Here is a 24,396-nt window from a genome sequence, read left to right as displayed (position 1 = left end):
AAATTTAAATGAGTTTACTGTTGATTCTGTCTCTAACTGTACCACCAGCCATGATGTGTGGTACAAAACTTTGTCTCCTTGTTTATAACATGAATGGTATAGGGGAGTAGGACATAAGACATCAAATCTCTGATATATGTACTTCTATGGCACATATCACCAGCTAGACCTCAAACAGGAATTATATCTTGTGCTCTTTGGTATAATATCTTAGGCCATCGCCTTGATTATGCAGCACTGAACAAAGCCACATAAGAGGTGAAGATGGTGTCAGAATCAGCCTAACAGCTAAGACATGGCAGACGATGTGGAGAATGGGGAATGTAAGAGTTAGGTCACTCCCAGAAACCCATGCTGGAAAGAAACAGAAAACAGATGATAGAATACAATATTATAAATGAAGTATAAAGATTGTAGGTGAAGGGGCTGGGGCTGGGACTCAGCAGTAGAGCACTTGCCTGGCATGTGTGAAGCCCTGGGTTCGAATCTCAGCACCACATATAAATAAATAAAATAGAAGTCTATCGACAACTAAAAAAAAAAAATCATTCTTTAAAAAAACAAAATTGTAAGTAAAGATGCTCCTCTATGTCTGGCATCAGAAAAGGTTCATCATTTGACAATGACACAGTGGGAGAAGGGGAGGATCAAGTAAGAACACATATAAAAGTAAGAATTTTTCAGAGACTCCAGAGGTTTCAGTAGTTGCATAATTAACATCAGGGAAGTCTCCCACAGTTAGCAAGTCCCCATCCCTGGCTCAGATTCAGAAACAGGATTCTCAGTTTCTAGGAAGGAACAAGCAATAGTAAGATTACATTCCCACCCTAATATAAGCAGATGCTCTGATTCCAAAACTGAGGCACAATGGAGCAAATGCAGACTACCATGGGCAATTAAAGGATGCTTCTCTCTGCAATTACAGCTTCCCAAACTCTTCCTAGCTTAGGTCAGAAAAAATAGGATGAGTGATTATTCTCCTACCAGAGACCTAAAAGTAATATTCTAATGCCTCCAAGATGAACAGTTAAGAAATGCCAGCGAAATCTACCCTATATTAACTTTGGGTAGCCAGAGATGACCTATCTTCATTCAAAGATGAGTACACAGAAAAATCTAATATTAGTTATATGAAGAAAGCCTTAAAGAATAAGAAATAATAAAGTATTCAAAGAATTGAATGAAGAATGTCTTTTTTGGTTTTTTTTTTTTTTTTTTTTTGGTAACAGAAATTGAATTCCAGGGGTACTTAATACTGAGGCACATTCCCAGCCCTTTTTATATTTTTATTTTGAGACAGGGTCTGACTAAGTTGCTTAGGGCCTCAAGTGCTGAGGCTGGCCTCAAACTTGTGATCCTCAGCCTCCCAAGTCACTGGGATTACAATCATGTGTTAACCACATCCAGAAAGAATGTCCTTTTGAAAAGATTTAATACAGGAAACAAAAAAAAAAAATCTAGAAAGGTTCTACCTTATAGAACCTGTCTCTAAGAAAATATTTAAATGTTTTCATGAAACAAGTAAGAAAAGTTCAGATAAAACAAAAGATAGTTTTCCCAAGAGATAATAGTAGTAACAAAAATAAGAAAAAAAAATGCTGTAACAGTATTGAAATAGGAGTCATTATGATATTTGTTAATATTTAAGCCTTAGAAAATGAAGCCACTGATGAACAGAAGTTTGAAAGGTGAATATAAGCAAAATAATAAAAACAGTTAATGAAGCGCTAACAAATAGCTAAATGTTATTCCTGAAGAAATACATGAAATAAACATAATGGAAACATTACTCAAAATAGAAAAAAAAAAATCCCAAACCAAGGAGCAATACATTAGCATATCAGAGGGGCTTTCCATTTAGTGGAAAAAATTAATTAGAAAGCAAAGCATTCTCAAAGATGTGCTTATGGAATTATTTAATTTAAAATCCTATGAGTATCTAGGAGGAGAAGAAGAGAAACAAGATCACATGCGAATGAAATAAAAACAGGCTGGCTGCAGATTTCTCTCTCACAACACCAGATATGAGATAATGATACAAACGAAAACACAGATAAATATTGGAGAATATTACAGATTATAGGAAATAGCAAAGAAGCAAAAAAAAAAGAGAAAGAGGATATAGAACAAAATGACAAAAATAATACCAAGTACTTCTTCTATAACAAAAAAAATGAATACAGGGTGATTGAGGGATTAGGAGGAAGGGAAGGAAAGTGGAGGAACTGCAGAATGAAATTGGCCAAATTATAAGATGTGCATGTATGAAGATATCACAATGAATCCTATTTTTATGCATAATTATAATGCACCAATTATAAATAAATAAATAAAGGATGGATGACTAGCAAGGTACTTAAGGGAAGGCAATCAGGAGGAGGGAAAAGGGGAGGGAAAGGGGAAGACATGGAGACTGCATGGAGCACGTTATGTTATGTGCATATATGAATATGTCACAGTGAGCCCCATTATTATGTATCATTTAATGCACTAATAAAATCATTATATTAATATTTTTAAAATAAATTTCTGATTAGCTTATAAACATTCAAATTGATGTGATCTAGAAGAGGCATGACTAAGAAAAATTAAAATGTAAGAAAGAGCTAACAATAATATATATGTAAAGCAAAAAATGAGACAAGGTGGTTTTACTTTGTGTGGGTTGAGTATACTATCTACAATGAAAATGAAAGAACCACAGTTAACCATCTCTTAAATTTTCTTTGTTAAGAATGAGTCAAAAAGTTACACAGGCAGATTTACATAAACAATCAGTGAAATAGAACACAAGTCCATATAACAAGTTCACAAACATATTGGAATTTAATGTATGAAAATCTGTGCTATGGTTTGGGTATGGTTTGCCTCTACTTCCCAAGAGTCTTGTGCTGAGAGCTGGATCCCCAATATTGTGATGTTAAGAAGTAGTAAAACCTTTAAGAGGCAGAGCCTAGAGGTCATTTTTGCTCATACCTTTGTTTCTTTGATTTCCTATCTCACCATGTGATTTCTCACTCCCTCAGCTTCCCAACATTGGGATGCCATCCACCATTAGGCCTTCAGCAGAGTTGAACAGAACCAGCATCATGCTCTTGAACCTCCAGAACTGGGAGCTAAATAAACCTTCACTTTTTATAAAGTACTTAGTTTCAGGTGCTTAATTATAGTAACAACAAATGGACTAATACATCTGGCATTTCAAATCACTGAGGAAAAGAAAATTTGTTAGATAATTTATGTCATACAATTGGCTAGTCAGTGGGGAAAAATAATAATGTTTATTCTTCTTAACCAAATAAATTGCAGATGGATAAAATATTTTTTAAAAAGGAAGTCACAAAATAACTTGGGAGAAAATATAACAGAATATATTTAAATTTAAGTGTGAAATGGCCTTGTAAGAATGTACCAAAACTAAAACACATAAAGGAAACAATTTCTAGTTTTTACCACATAAAAATTAAAACTCTGTCTAGTATAAAACACCATAAATAAAACTGAAAAATAAAATGAAAAAAAAGGCAATAGTATGGATGCCAAATGATTAGGATCTTTAATATTAAAAGATCACTTAAAAATCCAGAAGAAAGAGATGGATAGTAAACTCCACAAAGAGAGAGAGAAAGACTGTTTTTGGTAGGGGTGTGTGGCTAATTGGTAAAAAGCAATTATAATATATAGGCAGACCTAGATTAGATCCTCAGCGAAGGAAAGAAGGAAGGAAGGAAGAAGGAGAAAATGAATAATGTTTTAGTCAGCTTTTTCGCTGCTGTGACTCAATGACACCACCAGAACAACTGTAGAGGAAGAAAGGTTTATTTAGGGGCTCACAGTTTCAGAGGTCTCAATCCACAGACATCAAGCTCCACTCCTTGGGGCTTGAGGTGAGGCAAGACATCACAGCAGAAGAGTGCGGCAGACAGAAAAAGTTCATGTGATAATCAGAAAGCACAGAGTCTCCACTCTCCAGATACAAAATACATACCCCGTAGCCACACCCCCAATGAGTCACTTCCTCCAGCCACAGCCCACCTGCCTCCAGTTACCACTCAATTAATCCCACCAGGGATTAATTCACTGATTAGATTAAAGCTATAACCCAATCATTTCTCCTCCAAACCTTCTTTCATTGTCTCACACATGAGCTTTTGGAGTACACCTCACACTCAAACCATAACAAATAAAATATAAAAATAATCTTAAAAACACTTTTCCTTACCAGATTAGAAAAAAATATTAAAAACTGACAATTAGTTATTTGGCAAGAAATCAAGGAAATGAATAGTGTCAAGAGTATTGTAAAAATAGTCACTGCATTTTGGTTAAATTAGTAAATATCATGAAATAATTGAAATGTTCACACATAAACTTGAGTGAAAAACAACTAGAGCTATAGAATGTCTTGTATGATATAAACATGATTTATAAGAACTGTCTGGAAGACTATTCATCAAAGCAACATTAACCTAAGTGTTAAACATCTTTAATGATTTGCCCTACTTTAAAACTTTAAATCTACAATTCCATTCTAAGAATTTTAATTAATGGCTATTAACTTCTCTAGACAGTACAAAAATATTTTTAAAGCAAAACATGAAATATTTTATAGTTCTCATCAAAATTGCTGTTTAACCAGACATAAGTTTGAACATCATTTTACTATTTCAAATAAACTGAAGTATATACTCTTACCATTTCACTAAAATATCATTAGTGTTCCTAAAAAATAACAATTACCATATGCAGAGTGGGGAAATCATTAAAGCTATATAACCACAAGTATTATTCTGCTTTGGAGTTAACTTTTCATTGCACAGATAAAGCAAAAGGCTACCAAATAAAAAGGTATTTATTTTGTGTTTATGATTACCTTTCTCCAGACACTTATTACAGCAGAAAAAAATTATATATTTCTCTGAACTTGTAGACTCAGCAGACAGATATATTTTGAAAAGGTTAAGCTATGTTTAGCCAGATAATCCTCAAGAGATTGATGCCAGAGAATTAAATATTAGGTACTTAAATTAACTTCTTATTTAGTACTTAGGAACAAATTGCCAAGAATTATCATTGTCAAATAGTGCTATTGACTCTCTTGGAAAAAGAAAGTGAGGTCTCCTTGAAGAAAAAAAAAATTTTAGAATTTGAAAGAAACCAGTATTTTTAACACTTTGCATGAATAATAGAAACTGTTATTCCCCAAAATGATACTTAGCTTGCACAGCACTAATGGAAATGACTAGTTTCAGTCTTGAGTCAGTACTACTAGCTATGTCTTGACTTTGTATTCCCAGCTTTAGGCTTTTAAAGGACATTTCAAAGAATGTCCTGCTGAACTATTTCCTACCAGAGATACTTAAACAAGAATTTCCAAAATTCTTCACATATAAATTTTTTTCAAAAAGTTAGCAAGCATTGATTTCATCAATTTAAACTAAATGATTGGCAAACACATCCTAAAAATATATTTTTGCCTAAATAAAAAATAAATATAATAATAACCTTCCTTCAAGAATTCAAAATGAAACTCATTGTGGTTCCAAAACACAGGGAAACCGGTGATTTTAAACCGTTAAAGAATGCACTGGAGTGCTTCAATTTTCACTGAAAGTAAGGTTTAAGGAAATGGGTTCAGGGTATACCATGAAAAATGTAGGTAAGTCACTCAATTTGTGATTGTATAATTAAAATCTTTTGAATATCATTTTCACTAGAATATTACAATGTACTGGAAAAGGCTCTATTTCATATAATATTTAATATTTTAATATTCTTAGAACATGTAATAGGTGGTTTTTCAGGATTTCCACTAGCTCTTCTAAAAGGCAGGAGCTTTTGGAGCATGCGTCTTTCTGGGCAAGTAATATTGCCCCCCATGGGGATGAGAACTGATGCTTTGAGCATGGGGAGGGTGGGATAATGAAAGCTTCTTATTTTTATGTAGAAAGCACAGACACACATTCAGTACTATAAAAAGATACACAGTATGTATAGTGTATTATAATTTAATTGGGAGGGGTGGTTAGGAGAACAAAAAGTCTTGAAAGCCTCTTTAAAAGTTTACAAATGAAAAAAATGGGGGGGGGTGGTTAAGAAAAATTCAGACAAATCTGGATTCTAATCACTATTCCAAGATAAGAACTTAGGCAAGTAACCTAATACCTTGGAGCCTAAATTTCTTCATTAACCATATGGAAATTGTGACTTCTTTCTTAAGTTGAAGATTTTGAAAGAAAGCATATGCAAAAGCACATATCACAGTGCTCCAGAAGCTGTTACCACTCAGTCAGGGTTAGCTCCCTTTCCTTTTCTCCTCGTTTGGAGATGCTGTAATATACTCTTCACAAAAGACTAGGCAGATTCCAAGGGGAATTGAGACACAAGGAGAAATGGAATGAACTCCAAGAGGCAATGACTTTTGAATATGATCCTAGACCCCAAGTACATCTAAAGATGGTGAGATTAAGTTCAAAAGACTGGACTCAAGTGCCAAATCTGTAATTTTGTTAATTGTATAAATAGTGCTGAACTGATTAACTTTTATGAGCCTCAATTCCCACATTGGTATCTCAGAGTTCTTATTAAGAATAAATGAGGCCAGGTAGAAAAGCACCACTGAGTTCAGTCTCTGGTACAAGAAGAAGGAGAAGGAGAAGGAGAAGAAGAAGAAGAAGAAGAAGAAGAAGAAGGAGAAGGAGAAGGAGAAGGAGAAGGAGAAGGAGAAGGAGAAGGAGAAGAAGGAGAAGGAGAAGGAGGAGAAGGAGAAGGAGAAGGAGAAGGAGAAGGAGAAGGAGAAGGAGAAGGAGAAATAAAGCCGGTTATGGTGGTACACACCTATAATCCCCAGCTACTGGGGAGGCTGAGATAAGAAGACTGCAAGTTCAGGGCCAGCTCTGCAACTTAGCAAGACCCTGTCTCAAAAGAAAAAGTTTAAAAGGGCTAAGGATATATCTAAGTGGTAGAGGACCCTGGATTCAATTCCTAGTACAAAAATTAAAAAAAAAAAAAAGAAGAAGAAAGAGGAAGAGGAGGAGGAGAGAACTAATAAGACAATTATGTAACACCTTTTGGGAATTAGACTACTGAAGTTACCTCATGATAGTATACTGCTGTGGTTTAAATATGTCCTTCAAAGTTTGTGTGCTGGGAACTTAACTCTCAATGCAACGGTGTTAAAAGATGGGACCTTTAAGAGGTAATTAGATCGTGAAGGCTCTGCCCTTATGAGTAGATTAGGGCCACTTCTGTAGAAGTGTGCTAGTTATCCCAGGAGTGGTTCCTGATATAAAAAGGATGACTTCAGTCCCTCTTCCCCCTTCCCCTACTGCCAACTATCTCACACTCTCTTACTTTTTGCTCTTTACTCTTCCACCTTAGAATGAGCCTCACCAGAACTGCCTCCAGAACTATGAGAAATAAATGTATTTTCTTTATAAACTACCCCGTCTGTTGTATTCTATCATACATAGCAACACAACAGATTAAGGCAGTCATGGCTCTTGTTAATATTATCAGGAAATGGAGATACTGATTCTGTGTATGGACTGGGGAAGCCATGGGAAAGAACAAAAATGGCTCCTCCCTACTGTCCCAAAACAGAGTCATACCTTTAAAGTCTAAACCTCAACGGCAGAATGCCCTTGACAGTGTCAAACTGTTTGAAACAAAATTACCAAAGAACACTTACTTATCTTTTTCTGTGTCTAGAAAGTGATCGTCTAAGAAACATGATCCAAAAAATTCAACTAGGGTACGGTGGCCCTTCTTGCTGACAGTGTGGTACACGCGAGAGGCCAGGTGCAAGTCGATGGGCAGCTGTCGGCCTGGGATGGTGGTGCACAGATCATGCATGTGAGGAATGGAAGGGGCTTGTAGACTTCTGCAACAGAGGAAAGGACATGAGCTGCTTTTATCATCCTGTGATCTTCAGACACAAAATGCATTTATATTGACAGTTTAGTTCAGGCTCTAAAAAGGACGTGTGAGTACAGGAGATCAGATACAATTTTCATATTACAATCCCAGACTACTGTTTAGAGCTTCAAGCTCATATCCAACCATCTGCTGAATATCTCAACTAAATGTCCTACAGACACCTCAAAATCATATTCATTATCATCCCACCCCCCAGCCTCTTCTCTCCTCAATTTTGTAACTAGTCCCAGACACCATATCTAGCCAATGTGCTCTCCTCCTTCCTATTCTACTTAAATGCTAATGCCCCTGAAGAGGTAGAATAACATATGTGGTACATCACCCATCACCTAGCAGGATGAAACCCAGGCCTCTCTCAGTCAGTGTGCCATCTCCCTCACACTCTTCTGGAACTTGACTCTCTCCTACCTTCCAAAAATAGGAATGAAGATGTGATGTTCTGCCTTCTTCATGATTTGTCTTAGTCACTGACTCCTCCAGCTTCCCAAACTGGGTGTGGCTTCTAAATTTTGAAACCCTCTTTCTACACTGAAAAAAACTACCTTCAGTGTTTCAGTTATTCTCTCCGTGCTCAGTGCTCCTAAATCGCATCTCTGGAATTACTATCCAGCTAGGAATTACCATCCTAGCTTCCTCATCTTCAAGGTACAAATCATCTTTGAATCCTCTCTCCACTTGCATATTCAAGCTACCTGGGAGGCTGAGGCAGAAGGATCTCAGGTCTGAGGCCTGCCTGGGAAATTTAGTGAGACCCTGTCTCAAAATAAAACATAAAACAGGCTGGGTATGTAGCTCAGTGGTAGAGTACCCCTGGGTTCAATCCCCAGTATTGGAGGATGGGGGGAAACAGCGTTTCTCCCCTGGCAGGGTTGCTCAGGTATGCTCCTTCTTCATACCCACTGCCATCACACTCCAGCACACCTGGGCCTGGATCTGAATCTCAGTTCTAATACTTGCAAAATGGATCACTGCCTTCTCTGAACAGCTGCAGAAAAATCAAAATTAAAAAAAAAATCTTAGCTCTTATCTTTGTAAGAAATGATAAAAATAATAGTCCTATCATTTCAGGTCTGTGAAAGTCTCTTAAGAAACACTTGTTATATTTTTATTGTCATTATTATTTGCATTGCACAGCACCTACCCTGTTGGTAGGTATGTGTGTACATTATTCAGTCACTAGGAGAGAATGGTTATGACATTTTCACAACAGGGCCCAACAAAAACAAGACGTAAAATTTGTACATGTTCCTGTGGTGAAGGAAAAAAAAAAAGAAAAAAGAGAGATAAATCTAAAGCATGTAGAAATGCCTGAAAAATAGAGACCTAAAGGCGAGGTTGGGGAATGAGTGTCCAGGAAGCCAGGGCTTCGGGCACTCGGGGTCCTACAAAAGGGCTTTGAAAAAAAGAGAGAAGACCAAAAGGTAAGCTCCCATGTCAAGCTCAAATGCACCATCATTCTGACTGGGACAGGTCCTGGCTAGTGGAATGTGCTTGAGATTACATTACTGACTTATTTTTTTTCTTTGAAAAGCATCACAACTGATCTGCATTCCCATGTTCCCATTATAGTCTAGCAACATAGATTAGCAAGTGACTCTCCCTCGATTGTTGTGCTAAATAACAATATGCTGCCATAAAGGGCTGGATTCCCAAGAAAATAATGTGAGAGTTAGTCAGTGGTGAGAAAAGATAGGTTGATATCTGATTAAAGAAAAAGGAGCCGTGAATGAAAGATGTTCAGAAATTTTTTTTCAAGATTCTCTTTTATAATTTTTTTAACTTCAGATTTTTCTTCTCCTGTTTCTCTCTAATGTAAAGTGCTAATTTCTGTTTTAATGAATTAAAAGAGCACTACATATATCAATAAGATCTACAAATATTTTTGGCATGCTCAGGAAAGGCTGTGTTTTTATAGCACACTCTCCTTAAGCAGGACTATTTGTCATTCTTTGAAACACGGAGACATAAAAAAGAAAAGCCTCTGACTCTGTGTGTGGCCATGCTACTTTGCTTAATGCACTAAATGCAAGGTTTTTTAGGGGGAAAAAAATCAAGAAGTTTCTGCTTCATTGATAATCTGACAGTAACTATTTATTGAAGGTAAAATACTTGTTGTCTGCTGTCACTATTTGTTTTAATACATAATCTTGCTAACTAAATGAGCTTAAAGCAATGCAGATAAGCAATGGCATGTATGGGGTCACTTAAATGCCAATTTGACTGTTTCATAAACTTTGGAATTCTTTTCCCATGACTCTATTCCCAGCTACTAAATTGTGAGTAATATCCATTTACAAAGTTGAGGCTGGCCATAAAAAAGGTTGTCTTCCAAGTCCAGCACACTTTCCAGTGCCCTAAGCAACAACAAAAGCTAATAATTAAAGCTTCTTCAAACCCCCATAAAGAGTTAAATGAAGAATAATCTAGAATAAACCAACCCATAAAACCTAGTAGTGAAATAAAGAGAAAGCCAGAGTTTCAACCAGGTGAACAGCAAAACGTAAGCCATAATCTAAATTGTGTTTACATAGTGCTGTTCAAAATTGTGAATGTATTCCTGTGTGACGAGAAACTCTATCAAAAATATTGGTGGGGTCATAGATAAAACATGAGGAGAAGAATAAATCCATTAACTGCTAAGTGAGTTGGCCTGTGGACATTTTGCGGTGGATTGTCTTTTATCATAAAATCAACCTGCAGTATAATAAGCAGTTTATCCAAATCAAGCATTATAGGGACCAAAACTATCAAATCTAACAGCTAACATTTAATTTTGCTATTTTCCCAAAGAGCTATTTTTTTTATTCCAGCTAGTAAATTACATTTATTAAAGTAAGTGCATTGGTCAAAATCAGGAATAGAAGGAAGCACAGATACATCTTGACTATAAAATCTACACCAACTTTTCCTTTGAGAAGTTTTAACTCAGATCTCACATATGAATTTCTAAAACATTAGCATGTTCATGCATCAATGCTACTGAATGACAGCTCTTCAGATAGTAAAATTTGTAAATTTAATGAAGTTACTTTTTAGGTAGGTTTTTATCACGACGGTATTTTAAAGACTTTGCTAATCTCCATGCTGGAATTCTTGGTTTACTTTTTGGTTTTCTCTTAACTTCTTTTCCTCTGATTTGCAAGAGTTGTCCTGATTTCAACTTTAAAAAAAAAGTATACTGTTAGGGGAAGTTGTAACATGAGAATTAGATCTTTTTTATTTAATAGTTTTTATATTTAAACTGCTGATTTCTATATATAGTTTATAACACAATATAAGTGCTAAAGGTGAGCTACTTCCCTCTAAATACATTCCTAGATTTTTACATATACACCTTCATGGCAATAAAGATATTGTTACAATATATTTATAATATTTTTCATTCACAAATCCACTTTTTATCTCTCCCCCAACCCTTCCAGGGTGGGCATAGCACCCAAGGCCTCACACATGCTAGGCAAGTGCTCTACCACAGAACTACATCTCCAGCCTGATTTACTCTTCAAGACTGGTATTTTTAGCAGAACTTATCGCTAGTTCCTTAAGGTTTGGCATAACTTGTGGTTAACTAGCACAAGCTAAAAAGAACTCAAGTGTTTTATATTATTATTTTGAGCAATGTTTACCAATTTATACTTCTTACGGTTGCACTGTTTTCTATTTCTACTGCTTGGCAAAAATCAAGTACATTCTGTGCCATAAATAATTTTAAATATTGATTCCCTAGATTTCCTAGAAGTTTTGCACAATTTCTGATAATTTTTCATGTAAACATTTTTTTCCTTGGGTTGCTCTGGTTTTTTTTTTTTTTTTGAGATTAGATTTAAGAAAGAAAGAAAAAGAGAGGCCTTCCCTCATAAAAGCAGAGAGATTTGATTGAAGGAGGGGGCCAAACCAAGAGAAGTTCTTATAAACTAGGTATAGGATTTTGTCTTGACTCAGTAGAAATGACAGCACTATTACAACTTCTTGAGTAAGGGAGTAATGAAAAATAATGAACATTCAGGGAGGACAAAGCATTACATCTTCCCATTCAGTTAGTGTTTGAATTTCCTCCACAGTATCTTTCCCAGGTGGTCATCACCTGGCTTGAACATGGGCAAGAACACAGACCACAAATACATTCAAAGTCAGCCATTTTCTCTTTGAAACTTTTCCATTTGTGAGAATTCATGTTTGTTTCTTATGATTGAGCCTAACAACTCACAACCACCAGTCTCGATTTGAACCTCAGAAACCATACGGACACCACCTAGCTCTCTTCCACTTTGAAAAGACCCTCAAATATTTTGAACCCTGTTGACTCCTTTGGGACTGCTATTCCCCCAGAAAAACATCCCCAGTCCTTTCAACTCTACCTTAAAAAAATGGTTTTGAAGTACTATGCTTTGTTACCTTGAAGATTCTCTTCCAAACTCTCTCTAATTTGTCTAAGTCCCTCCTGGGGTTGGACACTGAGATCTGAACATATGTGAGTGCGATAAGATGAATCAGTCAGGAGAAAGAGGATCTTCTCATGGCATTTGTCAACAAAGGTAAACTATGATTGCATTTGTCTTCCTATCACAAAATGACAATATAGTTTAAAACCTGAAGTCTTTCGCATTTGCTGCTGTTAAGAATTACCATCGCATATCGACAAGTTTGGAACAAAAAAACAGAACCATGAATACATTTGCCCCAACTAAGTTTTTTTAAGGTCTGGCCAACCAGATTTTACCAGTCAGGTCTCGGACGTCATCTGCAAATTCAACTAGTAAATAAGCCTTCCACATTCTCATCCAAATGACTGAGAAATATGTTGAAATTTCCGTGGAATCTTCCATGAACCAATCATGCATCCTCTGCATAACTAATTTTAAGTCCTCCTGCAATTCACCTGTCATCTTGTCTGCAAAACTCTCAGGAGGCTTTCATAAGTGGATTGCTTAAATTCACAGGATGATAGCAATTACTGTTCATTGCATTTTCTGTGTGCTGGGTATGGTTCTGAGTGCTCTCTATTGTGGCCTCTACATAGAATCCTTCCAACAACATTCTAAGGTAGGCACTGTCATTTTCCTCAAACTATACAGCCATAAAAGTAGTTTGGTAGTTTGCCCTGCATCACACTGCTAGTAAAGAGAAGAGAATTCGGTCGCTGGAGATCTGGCTCCAGAGCCTGTGAGCTTCCCGTGACACTCCTATATTGAGCAACCAGATCTTAACTGTTCTGATATTCTAGGAGAAGAAATGAGGTTGGTCTTCCATGGCTTGTCCTTAGGGAACCCATGCTCCCAGTGATTACCTCTTCCTTTTATAAGGGTCCAAACACAACTTTTTGAATAAGTCTTTTAGTCATTGTGGAGTCTCATCCAAGACCAATGCACTGATTGCAAAATTCACAGTCCTTACCCTTAAAAAACTAAAAGTCATATTTGCAGTTGCCAATCTCCTGGCTTCCAGCTCCTCTCCCACTACAGCCACCCCTGAAAGCTGCTGTGACAGGGACACAAAGGCGAGGAGTGATCACCGGAGCCAATGGCTCAGGCATCTAACTCTGAAGACCTTTTACAAAGATTTGTGTTGTTGGCTTTTTTTTTTTTAAATCAATTCTTCTCTTCTTTCTAAAGATCATTCTTGACAGATTTAAGAACCAAGTTGTGAGTTGGCCGGTTTCCTTTTCTCTGTCATATTTGTTTATTTAAAACCTCAACCTTTTTTCTAAAAATAAATTAAGGTATCTCTGTCATCTGTTGTCATTACACTATTCATCCATAATGACAGGGCTGTCTTTCCTTTTTTTCCTTCCCTTTGCTCTAAAACTAACATGAAAATTGCTTTCGTTGTTGTTATTCTTAGCATTATTCACAGGCTTCAGCCCATTCTGAATCTCAGTTTTCTTGGTACAATTTTTATAGCTACATGCCACTTTTATGTTTATCTGTAGAAATATATTTTTTCCTTCATATTTTGGATATTTTTAAAATTCTGAATGTGATCGATCACTTATAATTGTCTGTGATAATTTAGGGGGATTTAGGGCAACCCACATTCTTAAACTTTCTTCCATTTAGAATCCCAGGTCATATGATCCAAACCTATATTTTTTTTACAGACTCATACTGACATTTTCCTTTTTAAAATGCTCACCAATCTTATGACTGGATATTGTGCCAGTCATTTCTTCACAAGATTACTATTGTATTTATCTATATTTTTTCTGTTGTTGATCATGACTTAACCCAGAGTACCAATGACATTTTTTATACTCCAGAGCTTCTAAGAGTAGAAATGGTCAATAGGTGGAGATTGTTCAAATTCTCTACTTTTTTGCTGAACAAGATCTTCCAGCATATACGTAAGCACTTGAAGTCCTTTGTTGCTCCTTTATCAACTCTCTGCTAGATCTATTTATTAGCTGTGTCAGAAAATCTTCTTGTGCCCTAATCTGTCCTGGCTTGCTGGAGTATATTGTTCCTCATTCCTGTGCCAAAGATGCTAGAGACTAACTTTATGACCTCAATTGTCCATATACAGGGTTAAAGTTCATGGATAATAATTGATCTTGAGATGTTACGATAAATAAACATAAGATTCTTGGTGAAGATTTGGTGGAACTAATCACATAAATCCTCTGTGCCATTTTTATGGTATTTCTGATGTGTCCCATGATATCCCACAACAATAAACCATAACAAAACATCTTATCAGACATTCTCTTCCCCTCTGAAACATTTCTGGTTTCAGTTTGGTGTCCTCTTAATACATTCTTTAAGTTCCTCTGGTGAAGCCATGCTTCCTAGTTTGGTGATGCACATTACATCCCTTGTCATTTCTGTAGCTGCGAGTCTGTGCTTCTGTACCTAAAGCAGATATCATTGCTTGTTGTTATGAAAAGGCAATGTGGCCAAGCATTATAAGAACTAAGATTCCAGAATCAGGCAACCTCATCTTGAGTCCTGCATCTACAACTTAACTTGCATTTGGGCAAGCTATATATCTTCTCATGATGCATTTTTGCAATAGTAATAGAAAGGTAACGACAAGTAAGGGTGTTATTAGGAAAAAATAAGAAAAATTGTGTAAAAAATTTAGCAAAGTCAATAAATTCTAGTGACTTAGGAAAGAACAGCTTCTTTTAATCAAAAACAAATAATTTTACATAATTTCTTAATAATGTTTAATAATAGTCACAATAAGCCAGAAGAGTTCATATTACAGGACATTTCTAAAGAGGGACTTCAATTCCTGATGGGCCATGGTGGTTAAGTCACGGTCCAGAAAATTCATCTCATTCTTTGACATACTGGTAGCTAACCACTTACCACTTATGCTCACATTTATTTCCCAAGTCCCAGTGTTCAGGTAGAATAGATAAAAACACTACTGCTGTGGCCCCCAGCCTAATGCTTCTTCATCAAGATGCCGCCATTTCCAGATACCTGGAGGACGTCAGCCTAAACACAGGATTCACCTGTACAGTGAACTATGGGCAGGTTCACTTGGCCTTGCCGGGCTTCACTTCAGACCCCAAGTGCCTGCTCTGTAAAGGTGGCATGACTGCTAGTGAAGTCCATCACCAACACATGATGAGTCCTTCCTCATTGAAAGCAGTGGGAAGTTTTCTCTGGTCAACTTTATTAAATCTTCCTTGTTATCTATTATTCCCAGGATCAACCAGCTAGTGTCATACAGGATGAACCTAAGAAAGCAGAGCTTGAGAGATGAAGAAAAACTACGAGACAAGTGCACTAATCCAGACATAATTTCACCAGAACTGACTACAATGGAGGTAACCAGGAAAGATAAGAAAAAAAACATATAATCAATAATGTTTAGGAATAATCTAGGCCTCAGAGACTGATTATATGTGAAAGGGAAGTTCACAGATAAATCCCAGGTTTCAAACTTGAGAGTCCTGGGCAAAAGTTGAAGAAGGTAATGACCAGTTGATTTGGGTGAAGCACAGTCAGGAACATAATTATGGGGAGTTAGAAGGAGAGGGATGACCAAGAAGGCTGTTACTTAAAAAGAGGCATCCCTCTGAATCAGTCAGTGACAAGATGATATACTAGTATTCTAAAAAAAAGAAACTGTTTCTTTTTCATCCTAATAACATTATTATTAAAAATAGCATATTTATTTTAAAATAAATGTATTTAAGTAAAAGAATATTAAGTAAATAATTGTAGGGTGATATGCAAATATGGTAAAAAAATTATGAAAATGATGCATAAGTAAAACAAATCTGGGAAACATTTTTTACAGTGAGAAAAAACTCAGGAATTAGCATAAACTTAAATGGAGTAAAGTTAAAAAACTGCTTACCCAGTCCTGGTCATTCTAGTGACCACTGTAGACTTCCTTGACATAGATGGTACCTTGAAGACTATTGGTCAATTTCTGGAAGAGCCAAGATTCCTTCTTTCCATGAAAATCTGTCTTCTCTTCCCAAAATTGCAATTAGGGTTGAAACTAAAAGCTCTCAAGAGAACTGATGATATAGCTTAGTTGCAGAGCACTTGCCTAGCATATGTGAGGCCCTCGGTTTAATCCCCAATGTCAGAAAGAAAAACAAATAAATAAAGCCCTCAAAAAAAATACGCTGTCTTTTCTTAAAGGAATAAAACTATTGAGGCCCTTTTGCAGGGTGAACCCTGGGCCCATTGCTTCACACTCGCACATCCTCAACTCTTCTAACTCTATTTACAACAGTTTTTCCCCTTTGAAGATACCTGCTTGCGGACTTTTGATTTTCCTGGAGGCTGTCTACCTTGCAGAGGTTTACTTGATGGCTCTGCTTTCTGTATTTGTGACATATCCTGTGCTCCAAATAACATGCTTCCCGTTTCTGAGCCTTCCCATTCTGGTATAGCTTCCTGTTCAATCTGGAAAATACTTGACACATCTTGCAAGGGCTCCTCAAACATTGGCTGGGGGGGAAAAAAAGGTAAAATTACAAGAATGCTGTTTTTTTTACCAGTCCTTCTAAAGTCTTCAGTTTTGCAACATTTTCTGTCTGACAACCAAATGAATATGAAAATGCATGTTTGAAATGTAGCAGAGGTGGTCAATTTCCTCTACAAACTTGTTTTCCCTGGCTCTTATCTCAGAAAATATACCAACTCTCCAGTTATTAGGCACAAACTCAGGAAATAACAAGACTCAGATCTTACCCTGGCACCACCTAGCACTCACACAGTGTCAAGCCAGTGTACCTTCCACAAAAGGCACTGCAGACAGATCTATTCATTATCCCACTTGGCTCTTAGGTCAGCCTGGAGTCCACTGCCCAAACCTGAGGTTCTAAGAGTCTCAGAAGTGGGCTTCCTGCTTAGGCAGCTGCTCTTTCAGAGCTGGCTTAAGTTCCAGCAAAAGACCTGAGCCTGATGCCTCAGGAAGACTATCAGATACCATAGATCTCTCCCACACCCAGTTGAAAATTTCTCATAAAATATTACTCCTATGCTTTGTGTTCTTTCAAAATATAAGTTGAGTGTGGTGGTGTGTGCCTAAAATTCCTGCCGCTCAGGAGGCTGAGGAAGGAGGATTCTAAGTTCAAAGCCAGCCTCAGCAAAAGTGAGGTGCTAGGCAACTCAGTGAGACCTTGTCTCTATAAAGAAAATACAAAAACGGGCTGGGGATGTGGTTTGGTGGTCGAGTGCCAAGAGTTCAATTCCTGGTACAAAAAAAAAAAAAAAAGTCCCACTACCTGATGTTTCTCATCAAATCCAAAGGAAATTATCTATATGGCCACATTTGGGTAATAATTAACTTTGAATCAAAATTATTTGGGATTATGAAGCACACTGGCAGTTAAAATTCATTACCTCGATTTAACAAATGATAAGACTAGTCTGACTTACATAAAAGCCCTAATTACATAGAAATGACTTTAAGATCAACTGTATCTTTTTTGTTTCTTGGATATATACATTTGTTAATAAGAAAATAAAGGATAACAGATTCCACACAGTAACAAATAGTACATAAATTTCTTTGCTGTACAAGAAGAGGTACCTGGACCAAGAAGTTTCAGTTTTGTAAAATCAGCTTTAATCCTGAGCTCATGTTTTTATAAAGTTACAGGCAATGAAAAGACTAAGAACTTTTTACCCACATGGGACTGAATTCAAGTCCTGGATCAATGAAAAGATGTTTGATCTTAGTGGACTTAAAAAAAAAACCTTTTCAGCCTTATTTTCCCCTTTGGTTAAAAAAAAAAAAAAGATTAATAAGACTCTTTTCATACAAAGGCAAAGTAGATACGGTGAGGTCACAAATGTTAGGGGCCTGCTGCTGTATTTACTACCCATAATAAACTCACTCATTTTATGGACCATAGTTTTGGGCATTGTTAACCATTCCCTTTCTTTTGAATCTATCTCCTCTTGGCTTCCTCCACACACTCTCCCAGGGTTATGGTTTGGGAGAAGAAACAAATGAAAGTAACACTCACTAAATTAGAAAATGGAAGAAGATCATCTTGAAAGGAGGATGATTCCAACTGCAGTTCCCTCTCTTCAGGACTCCACCTGCCTCACTCCTCTACAAAGCCTTTCCTGATCCTGTAACTCCTCTGTATGAGCATGTATCGCACAGTATTACAATTGCCTTAGCAATCATCATCGACCCAGTTGAAAATTTCCCATAAAATTTTACTCCTATGCTTTAAAAATATAAGTTGAGCTCGGTGGCACATGCCTGTAACCCTGCCACCAACAGATGTGAGTACTAGAGCATCTAATTTTAATATTCGGTGCATCTCCATGAAATAAGAACTGTTGGTAACCCCATTTATAGATGAGAAAATGGGCCTTAAAAAATTTTATAACTTGCCCAAGGCCATACTTTGGGTTAAGTATCAAAGCTTTGTTTAAACCTAGACAACCTGATTCCAAAGTATACTTTCTCAGCCTATTTCCCTTTCACCCAATAGACTAGTCATTCTCAAAATGTGGCCCACAGATTCCTCACAGTCTTTGAGATATTTTCAAGGGGACTACAATGTCAAAAGGACATTCAAATATTAAGATGTCGTTTACCTTTTTCACTGTGTTAAAATTTTCACAGATAATGGTAAAGCAGTATTGGATAAAATAGTGGACCAATACTTATTAAATGATTAATGCATGAGGTCACAAATATCATCCAGAGTAACAGATTAGCTCAAAAAGCAAGATGGAGCAATGGATTTAATGTAAGGATATGCAACAAGTTCATATATCTGGTTTCTGATCCCACATTGCAACTAATCTTTAAGATACCAGCACTTATGGAGTTTTAGTACATTAACAAAGGAGAATATCCACAATAATATTAAAGGCCATTAAAATATGACTCCCTTTCCAATCTGCATGAGGTCAGATTTTTTAATATATTTCAGTCAAAATAACACATTGCAAAAGATTAAATTCAGGAGCAGATATGAAAATCTAGCTCTGTTACAATCAGACATTAGATTTGCAGAAAATGTAAGACAATACTACTCTTTTCACTCAAACCTATTATTTATATTTTCCTAAAAACTATTCTTTTATGTTAACATATTATGATATAGAACTGGAATATCATCTAAAGTCTTATGTGTTTAGAGACTACAATTGCTGAGTAGCTACTAATTTTGCCACATGGTAAGTCTGAAGGCAGGGGGAAAAGACATGGTTTCAACCAGAAGCATCTCAAACTCTAGTAGTTCTATCATTGTGGTGACTCTACATTATAGAACCCATGGCTTTAGCAAAAAGATTCACATGCTTCCTGAACATAATATGTTATCATAAAATGAAGTGTGATCTCAATTTTTATGTATATGGGGTCACAGTTTCAAAAACTAAAGGAGCTTGCCATTTAGTGATATAATTTTATGAGACCTGTGTAAAGGAACTGATCATCATGCCATCTTTTTTATTTAATTCTGAATTTTTGTATACAAGGAGACACTTCTCATTCACAGGAAATATGTTCCAGATTGCTTGGAATCCCACAATTATTTTGTCAATGATGGCCAAAAAGAAAGTTGTATTTCTGAAACAAACTTGTCACCCATAGTCCAGATTCAGAACAACATTCTCCCCTTGTCAATGCTTTTAACAATTCTTCCAGCCAACTACAGATTAAAATAATGCTTTCTTAGAAGTTAAAAACTTTTCATTAATTCTCCAACTACATTCTATATCTGAATGGCTTTAAACCAGAAAAACTTTTTTCCTTCTTAAAAGAATATTGGGCCTTAGCACAAAGCTCTATGATAGTCAGCCACAGTGAGCCACGGACAGCACTCCTCACAGAGTGTTGGATTAGTTATGCTTATATTTAAATGCACCTCTAGAATATTTTGAAGGAAATCTTTTTAAACTCTCTATAAAAAAATCAAGCAAACAAATCCCACTCCTCAGTTTATACCCAAAGGACTTAAAATCATCATACTTCAGTGACGCAGCCACATCAATGTGTATAGCAGCTCAATTCACAATAGCTAAACTATAGAACCAACCTAGGTGCCCTTCAACAAATGAATGGATAAAGAAAATATGGTACATATGCACAATGGAATATTACTCATCCACAAAGAAGAATGAAATTATGGCATTTGCTGGTAATTGGATGGAATTGGAAACTATCTGGCTAAGGGAAATAAGCCAATCCCCCCCGCAAAAAAAAAAAAGTCCAAATGTTTTTCCCTGATATGCAGATGCTAATTCACAATAAGGGGCAGGTAGAGAAGAATAGAAGTACTTTGGAATAGACAAAGGGGAATGAAGGGAAGGGAGGGGGAAATGGGAATAGGAAAGACAGTAGAATGAATCAGGCATTACTATCCTATGGGTACATATGATTACACAACCAATGTAACCCCACATCAACCAGAAGAATGAAAAGTTGTGCTCCATATATGTATAACATGTCAAAATACATTCTACTATCATGTTAACTAATAAGAACACATAAAAATATACATTAAAAAAAACAAGAGATAAGCTACTCCTTTAGTATGGGCAAGGAGGATTTTTCTTAAACACTTTACCACTTGAGGTTCCTCAACACTGCTGTGTAACTCTTGTTCTGTCTCCATCTGAGATGATTCTGCCTCCATCTGAGGTGTTTCTTCTTCTGTCCGAGGTGCTTCTGCTTCCAGCTCAGTGATTTTGGGGCCCAGTTTTCCCATTAAAGAAATATCCTTGAAGGGAGAAGAGGAAACAAAGCAATGCCAATTTTAAAAACCACTGAAATTCATTATTCCATACAGCAAAATATCAGCTGAGTTATATAATAAGTGAGAAATGCGTGAAGAAAGTTCAAACTACTCAATAACAAGCAGTAAATGAAAAATACAGAAAAAAATATTTTTTGTCTATTCTTTCAATTTATTGCCTTTTGGTTTGTTGATCTCAATAGACATATTATTAGATTTAATAAGATCATTAGAAAATGTATCACCTATTATAAAAATGTGCCCATTAAGTCAAAACACTGAATAAGAAAATTAAAAATCAAAACTAAAATTTAATCTAACCAAAAGCAAAAAGGAATATATTTTAAACTTCACTGGATATAACTGTTAGTGTTACTTTTACCACTATTAATGCCAATTGCAATGAAGTATTCTAATCAACTGAAGTGCTAAGAATACAGCACAATATAAAGATTAACAATGAACAAGGAATAAAGAGATGCTGATTCTCTGCAAATCATATATCCATCCACAGATGAGGCATCAATGGGCAAGTTATTTTTCTTCTCATCACCTCAAATTTATCATCCTTAAAATGGGCATTCAACTATGACTTTCTAAGACCCCCCTTTATCCATTAACTTTTTAGTAATATCAATAGAAAAGCTGGAATATCCATTATGCTTTAAAACTGTTGCTTTTCTTCTTTTTTGTTATTATTTTTAAGGATCCAACTTGGGCCATTGGCTTCTACTTTTACCCTTTTACTATATGTAGCTATAAAACTAGACAAAATAACTCTTTTAGGAATGGACAGCAGAGAAGATGCTTGCAGAAGAAGATGAAAGTGAACTTGAAGGCCTTACAGAAATGAGCAAAATCTCATTTATTGATTCTTGATTTTATTTCTTGTGCTTTAGGAGTCTTGTTAAGTAAGTCGGGGCCTAATCAACCATGATAAGATTTGGGCCTACTTTTTCTTCTGTTAGGTACAGGGTCATCCCTAGGTCCTTGATCCACTTGGAGCTGAGTTTTGTGCATGATGAGTGATAGAGGTTCAATTTCATTTTGCTACATATGGATTTCTAGTTTTCCCCATTTGTTGAAGAGGCTATCCTTTCTCCAATGTGTGTTTTTGGTGCCATGGTCTAATATGAGATAACTGTATTTATACAGGTTTCCTCTGAGTCTTCTATTCTTTACCATTAGTTTATATGTGGATTTTGGTGCCAATGCCATGCTGTTTTTGTTACTATTGCTCTGTAGTATAGTTTAAGGTCTGGTATGGTGATGCCTCCTGCTTCACTTTTCTTGCTAAGGATTGCTTTGGCTATTCTGGGTCTCTTATTTTTCCAAATAAATTTCTTGATTGCTTTTTCTTGTTTTATGAAGAATGTCATTGGGATTTTAATAGGAATTGCATTAAATCTGTATAACAGTTTTGGTAGTATGGCCATTTTGACAATATTAATTCTGCCTATCCAAGAACAAGGGTGATCTTTCCATCTTCTAAGGACTTCTTCAATTTCCTTCTTTAGTGTTCTGAAGTATTCATTGTAGAGGTCTTTCACCTCTTTTGTTAGACTGATTCCCAGGTATTTTATATTTTTGAGGCTATTTTGAATGGGGTGGTTTTCCTAATTTCTCTTTCTGTGTATTCATCACATGTATAAAAATTCATTTGATTTATGGGAATTTTATTTTATATCCTGCTACTTTGCTGAATTCATTTATTAGTTCTAGAAGTTTTCTGATGGATTCAAACTAAAAAGCTTCTTCTCATAAAAAAAAAGGAAAGAAAAAGAAAAAAGTCAATGAGGTGAAGAGAGAGCCTACAGTATGGGAGCAAATTTTTACCACATGCACATCAGATAGAGCGAGCATGAATCTCCAGTATATATAAAGAACTCAAAAAAACTTAATACCCAAAACACAAACAACCCAACCAATAAATAGGCTAAGGAACTGAACATACACTCCTCAGAAGAAGGTACACATGCAATCAACAAATTTGTGAAAAAGTGTACAACATCTTTAGTAATTAGAGAAATGCAAATCAAAACTACTCTAAGATTTCATCTCACCCCAGTCAAAATGGCAGTTATCAAGAATACATGCAATAATAAGTGTTAGAGAGGATGTGGGGGAAAAGGTACACTCATATATTGCTGGTGGGACTGCAAATCAGTGCAACCACTTTGGAAAACACACATGTGAAGATTCCTCAGAAAACTTGGAACAGAACCACCATTTGACTCAGCTATCCCATTTCTCAGTTTATACCCAAAGGACTTAAAATCAGCATACTATAGTGACATAGCCACACAAATTTGGATAGCAGCTGAATTCACAATAGCTAAACTGTGGAACCAGCCTAGATGTCCATCAATAGATGAACGGATAAAGAAACTGTGAGATAGATAGATAGATGATAGATAGATAGATAGATAGATAGATAGATAGAAATAGATATATATACACATACACACACACACACATACACACTAGAATATTACTCAGATTAAAGGAGAATAAAATTGTAGCATTTTCAGGTAAATAAATGGAGTTGGAGTATATTATACCAAGTGAAGTAAGACAATCTCAAAAAATTAAAGGCCCAATGTTTTCTTTGATTAGTGGATGCTAATCTATGATGGGAAGGGGCAGGGCATGGGAAGAATGAAGTATCTTTGAATTGGGCAAAGGAGAGGGTGAGGAAAGGTTATGAGGGTAGGAAATATTGTGAAATGAGATGGATATCATTACCCTAGGCACACGTATGATTGCATGAATGGTACATCTCTATACCATGTACAACCAGAGAATTGAAATGTTGCGCTCCATTGTGTATGATGAATTGAAATGCATTCTTCTGTCATGTACAACTAAGTAGAACAAATTTTAAAAATAAATAGATTTTTTTTAAATAAATAAATAAATAATTTTTAAAAGAAGCAAAATCAATCATGAAAGAAATAAAAGTAAAATCAAATGTACAAATTCTCAGCCTAATATATACTTTAATTGGAGTCTCAGAAAGGTGTTGGATGGGATCTGAAAATATTTGCACAAAAAATATTATCAAAACTTTTCCAAATTTTAAGACAACTATAAACCCCCCTGATACAAGAAAGTCAATAATTAACAAGCAAAAGCACACAAAGAACCCTGCATCAGATACATAAAATAAAAGTAATGAAAACATGGAATAAAAATATTTTAGGCATGTAGAGAAAAGAAGAAAGCTGAAGTACAAGGAAACAAAGAATCATTGGCCATTAATTACAACAAACTCCAGATTT

The 24,396-nt window shown here is 35.9% G+C and overlaps 1 protein-coding gene across 1 annotated transcript in view; it reads right to left on the bottom strand.

The window, feature by feature from the left end:
• Positions 1 to 24,396, bottom strand: part of Ttc6 (tetratricopeptide repeat domain 6) — a 183,707-nt gene that overhangs the window by 116,361 nt on the left and 42,950 nt on the right. Inside the window, exons 2-5 of the mRNA XM_026408982.2 lie at positions 20,948 to 21,100; positions 16,656 to 16,853; positions 10,968 to 11,098; positions 7,691 to 7,882 (exon numbers count right to left, since the gene is read on the bottom strand). Coding sequence (XP_026264767.2) covers positions 7,691 to 7,882; positions 10,968 to 11,098; positions 16,656 to 16,853; positions 20,948 to 21,100 — 674 coding nt within the window. The remainder of the gene's footprint in view (positions 1 to 7,690; positions 7,883 to 10,967; positions 11,099 to 16,655; positions 16,854 to 20,947; positions 21,101 to 24,396) is intronic.

The sequence above is a fragment of the Urocitellus parryii genome, chromosome 6 (genome assembly GCF_045843805.1).
Source record: "Urocitellus parryii isolate mUroPar1 chromosome 6, mUroPar1.hap1, whole genome shotgun sequence".
NCBI classification, from domain to species: domain Eukaryota; kingdom Metazoa; phylum Chordata; class Mammalia; order Rodentia; family Sciuridae; genus Urocitellus; species Urocitellus parryii.
The sequence above is the reverse complement of the archived record's forward strand: the minus strand, read 5'-3'. Positions and strand labels throughout refer to the sequence as shown.